Below are 7,153 nucleotides of genomic sequence, written 5' to 3'. Positions count from 1 at the left end.
GTGAATATATTCCGGCGAGAACATAGGTCCCCACGTGACACTAGATTTACCTCCCTAAAAGCACAAGTTAAAGAAGCATAGGATAAAAAAATTAGAACATGTGAATTGGTTTTAGGAAGGATATTTGAGAATGTGCTTTGTGAGGCATCATCAGTAGGAGCAAGCAAGCCTAGTCAAATATATTATTCTCTTTCTCTGCCTTTTCTTTTGTCCACTATAAAACAAACCTCATCGTCCTCTCTTGCCCTACACTCAACAAAACAAACACACTCTCTTCTTCTCAAATTTAAGACTTAAGAGAGAAAAGATATGGTGAAGTTCACTAAGCAGTTTGAGGGGCAGCTTGTGCCTGAATGGAAAGACGCCTCTGTCGATTACTCTCAGCTCAAGAAAGACCTCAAGAAAATCCATTTGTTAACCAATGGAGTTGAGAACAAACACACAGAAACTTCTCTCATCAAAACGATAAAGTCTTCTATAGGAAACCTTTCCCTTTTCGGTAACAAGGAACGGGAACACTCTAGAGCCATCAAAGTACTAAAACTAATCTCTATCCTTTTTGATTTAGCTAACAACTATTCATTGTTTTGTATTAATGATTTTGATTTTCTTAATAGGTTCATAGGAAGCTTGCTTCTTCAGGAAGAAACAGTGACGTGTATGAGACGGAACTTCTGGCGAAGGTTGCTGATGATACCCATGCTGCGAAAGAGTTCTTCATGTGTCTGGACACACAGCTTAACAAAGTGAACCAGTTCTACAAGACGAAGGAGAAAGAGTTCTTGGAGAGAGGAGAGTGCTTGAAGAAGCAAATGGAGATACTCATTGAGCTAAAAGATGCTTTTAAACAAAAGCAAGCCAATGGAGAGTCTAGTCAAGAATCAAAAGAAGATGACTCCATATCATGCACCATCTTATGTGGTAATAATAAGATATCACACAAACATATAAAATATTGAATGTTATATGTTTGCATGGATTTCAAGAATTGGTTTACTTAGTTTGCTCTATTTCTTGATGCAGAGGAAGACTCTATTAGGAGCAGAACAGAGCAAACAGAGCTTCAAGAATCTTGCTTAGAGGATTTGGAGAACAATGGGACAGAAGCATTGGAGTCTCCTAGATCAGAAGAACAAATCAAAATCAACAACGAGAACGAGAACTCGAAGTTGAGGACGGTTTCTGGTCGAGTTTTCAGCTGCCAGGGGAAGAATCTCACTATAAAGATTCCACTGACAAACCCTTCTCGTACATTCTCAGCTATAAGTTACATGATCAAAGAAGATTTGATAAACCAATCATCGTCGAAGAAAAGTGGTCCAGATGGAGTAAACAAGCTAAGAATCAGCAAGAAAAAACTAAGTCACGCGGAGAAGATGATCAAAGGAGCTTTGGCAGAACTGTACAAAGGGTTGAATTATCTCAAAACTTACAGAAACTTGAACATGTTAGCCTTCATGAACATTCTCAAAAAATTCGATAAGGTAAGCTTTGAAACAGAGCATTTTTTTCAACCATATTTTGTTTCCATTTTTAATTACAAGACCATACTATGATGTTTCAGGTTACTGGAAAACAAATCCTTCCAATATATCTCAAAGTGGTGGAAAGTTCTTACTTCAACAGTTCAGACAAGGTAAATGGAAACTCTACTTTAGATTCTTGTTTTTCATGTCTGTGCAAGCGGAAAATCGACACCTACACTCTTGTCTCTTGTCTTATCACTTTATCTAAAAGTGATTGTAATCTTGGGACATAACAGGTAATAAATCTATCAGACGAAGTTGAAGAGTGGTTCATCAAGCACTTCGCAGGAGAAAATCGCAGAAAGGCAATGAAATATCTGAAACCGCACCACCGTAAAGAGTCTCACTCTGTCACCTTCTTCATTGGTGAGACCTTTTTAACTTTAACATTTTACCTGTAGATTTTGTGACATTTTTATTTGTCAGACCAACCAAAAATAAAAAGTATTTGGACCCCATCACAAAACACATTAGGATTCCACAAATGTAACTTATAGTTTTGTGGGTGGACAACTAAGAGCGTCACATTCTGTTATATTCTCTGTTGCATAACATTATCTTGTCTGCTGAAGAATCTTTGTAATCAAACTTTCTTGTTTGAGATTATATGGGTCTGGTTTAATCTTGTACTTAAATTATAATCTCTATCCAGGTCTATTCACTGGTTGCTTTGTTGCTCTTCTTGCTGGCTACATCATTGTGGCTCACTTGACTGGAATGTATAGAAAATACCCTGAGAACACTTTCTACATGGAAACTGCATATCCTGTACTAAGGCGAGTGATCTAATTAAAATCTTGATGATTATGGTAATCTTCATATATATGAGAAATTAACAAATAGACGTTAATGCAAATTTAATATTTTTGTGTGTTTGCAGCATGTTTGGGCTCTTGTTTCTACATTTATTCTTATATGGTTGCAACATATTTATGTGGCGAAAAGCAAGGATAAACTATAGTTTCATATTCGAACTTGGATCCGAAAATGAGCTCAAGTTCAGAGATGTGTTCTTGATATGTACAGCTTCAATGTCTGTGATAACCGGTGTCATGTTTGCCCATCTCTCGCTTCTCGCAAAAGGTTACTCCTTTGGACAAGTTCAAGTGATCCCTGGACTTTTATTACTGGTAATTAACAAACACTAATCACTCTTCATCATGTGTTTTGCATTTTTTGTAAAGTTGTAATCTAAATATGTTTGGTTATATATTGTCGCGGTTTTGCAGGTCTTCTTCTTAATACTGATTTGTCCCTTAAACATTTTCTACAAATCAAGTCGTTACCGGCTTATATCAGTCATCAGAAACATTGTCTTTTCACCTCTTTACAAAGTTTTGATGCTTGATTTCTTCATGGCTGATCAACTTTGCAGCCAGGTAATAACATGAGAATCTGATCTTTTACATAAACCCTGAATCAAAATCTGATCCTTGAAAATGGGTTAACTCACAGGTACCGATGCTAAGGAACCTTGAATACATAGCCTGCTACTATATAACAGGTAGCTACGCAACACAGGACTATGGGTATTGTATGAGAGTCAAGTACTACAGAGATCTCGCCTATGCAGTTTCCTTCCTACCATACTACTGGAGAGCAATGCAGGTAAAAATTAAATTAAACATCCTTGCTTCTTCCCCCAAGTTTCTCTTTCTTCTCTCCCAAGTTAGGGTTTCCCCTTTATAAAATACTGAAAATGACTCTGCCACAGTGTGCAAGGAGGTGGTTTGATGAAGGCGAAACGAGCCACCTAGTGAACTTGGGGAAGTACGTGTCAGCGATGTTAGCAGCTGGAACCAAAGTGGCTTATGAGAAAGAGAGGAGCATTGGTTGGCTCTGCCTTGTGGTGGCTATGTCAAGCATAGCCACAATTTACCAATTGTATTGGGACTTTGTAAAAGATTGGGGTTTACTTCAACGCAATTCCAACAACCCTTGGCTTAGGAACCAACTCATGCTTCGCCAAAAATATATTTACTACTTCTCCATGGTACAAATCCAAAATCGTTTATCAGCCAATGAGCCAAATAACATATGAATCTAGTGAAAATGGTTTTTATTATCCTCTGATGTTCTGTTTTTAGGTTCTAAATCTTGTTCTGAGGTTGGCATGGCTACAAACAGTTTTACACTCAAGTTTTGAGCATGTGGATTACAGAGTTACAGGATTATTCTTGGCTGCTCTTGAAGTTATTAGGAGAGGACATTGGAACTTTTACAGGTAAAGTTAATCTCTATTTTCAAGTTTTTTTTTTGGGGTATCTGATTCAAGATTAAATGTACTGATGCTTGTGTGGGCAAAATAACAAAACCATTGTTGCAGATTGGAGAATGAGCATCTAAATAATGCAGGGAAGTTTCGAGCTGTGAAGACAGTACCACTTCCTTTTAGAGAAGTTGATGAAGAAGACTGATCTGATGGAATAGATTATTATTATTATTAGTAGCTTTGTCAAAGATATGAAAGAACACGAGAAGAAAAAGAAGGGAGCAGAAGAGGATTTGTTATTTTCTTGATCAACCATGTATTTGTGATCTGATCAAGAATCTTTTAAATAATTATTGTTATTATTATTCTTGTCCGAAAATTGATGTAACTATAAAGAATCTTATTTCTCCCTTCTTTCCTCATTGTTCTTCATAAATAAAAAATTAAAAGGAGAAATACGAATAGGGCAAATCTCCAAAATAGCACATTTTTAAGTTTATATCACAAAAATAGCACTCAAAAACTAAAATGACCAAAATAGCACCTTTCTAAGTTTATCCTTTGAAAATTTTAATTTTTTTTATTTTTCAAAATTTGAAATCTTATCCCCAAAACCTCATTTCTCAACTCTAAACCCTAAACTCTAAACTCTAAACCCTACGCCCTAAACTCTAAACCCTAAACCCTAAACTCTAAACCCTAAACCCTAAAATCTAAACCCTAAACCCTAAAATCTAAACCCTAAACCCTAAAATCTAAACCCTAAACCCTAAAATCTAAACCCTAAACCCTAAAATCTAAACCCTAAACCCTAAAATCTAAACCCTAAACCCTAAAATCTAAACCCTAAACCCTAAAATCTAAACCCTAAACCCTAAAATCTAAACCCTAAACCCTAAAATCTAAACCCTAAACCCTAAAATCTAAACCCTAAACCCTAAACTATAAACCATAAACCCTAAACCCTAAATCCTAAACCCCACCCTTTAACTCTAAACCCTAAGTTTGTGACTTTTGATAAAACATTAAGTGTTATTTTTGTGACTTTTGACCTTGAGTGCTAGTTTGAGAACATAAACTTAATTTAGTGCTATTTTTGTCTTTTTCTCATACGAAAAGAGTTTGTCTTATTTTCTTTGGAAAATTGTTTTCTTTTGCCAAAAAAATGATAACTATGTCCTATTAGGCTAATCTCATATACTTTATGTCTTATTACTCTAAATATTTTCAAAATGGCAACACTGCCCTTAATTTCAATTAAAAATTCGAAATTACAATTAATAAAACAATTATTAAATATTAAAATCTAATTTTAAACTAAATAATGAAAAAAAATATTAAAAATCCCCCCAAAAAAAACTAAAGTTCGAATTTTTTTTCTCAAAGGGATCGATTGATCCCGTAAGCAATCGTTCCATCTGAACCGGTCGATCCTGATAAATATATCTAGAACAACAAAAATATGTGGAGCATATACTGATCGGCCAAGCCTATGTCAGTCGATCGCAGGAGCTCGATTCCACTTCGATCGATCGATCGCGTCATCAGGTTCGATCGATCCCGTGCGCAGGTAAGTCTTCCAAATCGATTTACTGGTTTTCGTTGGTTAAATCTGGTTTGATTCTCACTTGATTTGAACCGAACAAACACGAGATGAACTCTGAAAACTCAATTTCTAATCAATCAAACCTATTTTTCTCTTCTCCTTGAAGAACAAAGGGGAGAAGAAGATGGCGTGAGAAGAAGTTTCCAAATCGATGTTTTAATTTTTTAACTTTAAAAGTTGATTTATAAATCACGATTTTCTTTAAAAAAATCGGTTTAATAAATATAAGGAAACTGAATATTTCTAAATATTCTCTTCCCATATTTTTGGAACTGATTATTCTTATCCGTAGAATTTGTATTCTACTATATGTAGAACACAATAAACATGTTTGAAATCGATTTCTACAGGTTTTAGATTTATAGTAATGTGTAGATTCCGGATTCTATAGATTTTAGAACGATAGGTTAAGCGCGGAATGTGTTTTCCAAATATTTTTAGATTACTATTATTTACGTAGATCACATATTCTAAACATATTGGATTCAATGAAAAAATGGATTACATGTTCTACTGTGTAGAATGTCAATTCTACTTTTGAACAAAATATGAAATTATGATTTAAACACTTTTAGAACTAGAAAAAAATACCAATAAGTTGATATAGGTATTTCATCAGTAGTTACTATTTTTTTTATTTTTTTTGTTTGTAAAACTATTTATTTGATTTATTTTGAAAAATACTAAAGGGTATTAGAAGAAAAAATGGTACAAAAAAAGAATTAGCGTAATAAGACATAGTTATCATTTTTTGCCTTAAAAAAACAATTTCCCCTTTCTTCTTTAGAATTGCCAGTTAAATTATTTTGTAACTTCAAGGTTGTAGTGTTAATATTTAAGATAGCCAATGCAAATCTCAATTGGCGAGAGAAATATGTGCTGAAAATTAGAACATACCTTTTAAAAATTAATATTACTTTAATTTCATGTTTCTAATTGAAATGACATAAAAGTATATGTGATATCTATGTTATTATAATATTAAAATATTTTGTACTTAAATCTGGGGGAAAATTAGGTTATTTACAAAAGTAAACTAAGATTTTGTTGACAAAAAAAAACACTAAGGTTTTAAAAAACAAATAAAAACTATGATTTTGCCAATCAATAATTACAAAACAGTGTTATAATGATTTTGGTCGGGCAGAAAGATTAAAACTTATGTCTAGCTGAGGTGGCGAGATCTGAGACGTTGAAACGGAGAAAATCAACGGCAACCGTTCCTCCGTCCTAGACCTAACCACTATCTTACCTTCGATAGAGACAACACGAAGACAATGACGCTAAACATGGCGAATACGGTGGCCGGTTTATCTCCGGTTATCGCTCCAATTTATTGTCCGATTACCAACCGGAAGCCAATCAGTTTCTACAAGCCGCATCTTCTCTCGTACAAACAAAGCCTTATATCGTCTCTACACAGGTCCTAAGCTTAACTCTCTCTCTCTTCTCCATCATGTTTCCTTTCGTGGGTCTCATCTCAACTTCTCTTACCTTCACGAAAATCTCAAAGACTCAATGATACCTCCTCTGCGCCTCGATGTGAGAAGTAAAAAACACGGGACCGTAGTCCACTCAACAATCCACTATATAAATGTATTTGAGTACAACCACATCCTCCCTGTTCAACAACCTGAACAGAACAGAGACTCAAGCTACAAAGAGCTATCTCCAACACAAGAACAACAACAACAAGAGAGCAACACAAAGCTTCAAAACCAGCAGAAACCAAACGACCTCAGCTCACAAGGATTCCGGCAACCAGAGACTAATCCCACCGTACAAATCCAAGATAAACCAGTCAACAAC

At 34.9% G+C, this 7,153-nt stretch overlaps 1 protein-coding gene and 1 long non-coding RNA gene across 2 annotated transcripts in view; both read left to right on the top strand.

The window, feature by feature from the left end:
- Positions 1-309: 309 nt before the first annotated feature.
- On the top strand, positions 310-4,185 carry LOC106325049 (phosphate transporter PHO1 homolog 1-like). The gene is made up of 12 exons (XM_013763071.1): positions 310-534; positions 618-921; positions 1,024-1,484; positions 1,565-1,636; positions 1,763-1,892; positions 2,179-2,302; positions 2,407-2,656; positions 2,756-2,905; positions 2,982-3,134; positions 3,241-3,519; positions 3,614-3,750; positions 3,853-4,185. The coding sequence occupies exons 1-12, from the start codon at positions 310-312 to the stop codon at positions 3,941-3,943; spliced, it is 2,376 nt and encodes a 791-aa protein (XP_013618525.1). The 3' UTR covers positions 3,944-4,185.
- A 2,337-nt stretch (positions 4,186-6,522) lies between these two features.
- The window catches only part of LOC106326890, a 6,476-nt gene continuing 5,845 nt past the window's right edge, over positions 6,523-7,153 (top strand). Inside the window, exon 1 of the long non-coding RNA XR_001267347.1 lies at positions 6,523-6,767. This is a non-coding gene — a long non-coding RNA (uncharacterized LOC106326890). The remainder of the gene's footprint in view (positions 6,768-7,153) is intronic.

The sequence above is a fragment of the Brassica oleracea genome, chromosome C2 (genome assembly GCF_000695525.1).
Source record: "Brassica oleracea var. oleracea cultivar TO1000 chromosome C2, BOL, whole genome shotgun sequence".
Classification (NCBI taxonomy): Eukaryota; Viridiplantae; Streptophyta; class Magnoliopsida; order Brassicales; family Brassicaceae; genus Brassica; species Brassica oleracea.
This window is presented reverse-complemented; position numbering and strand designations above follow the sequence as displayed.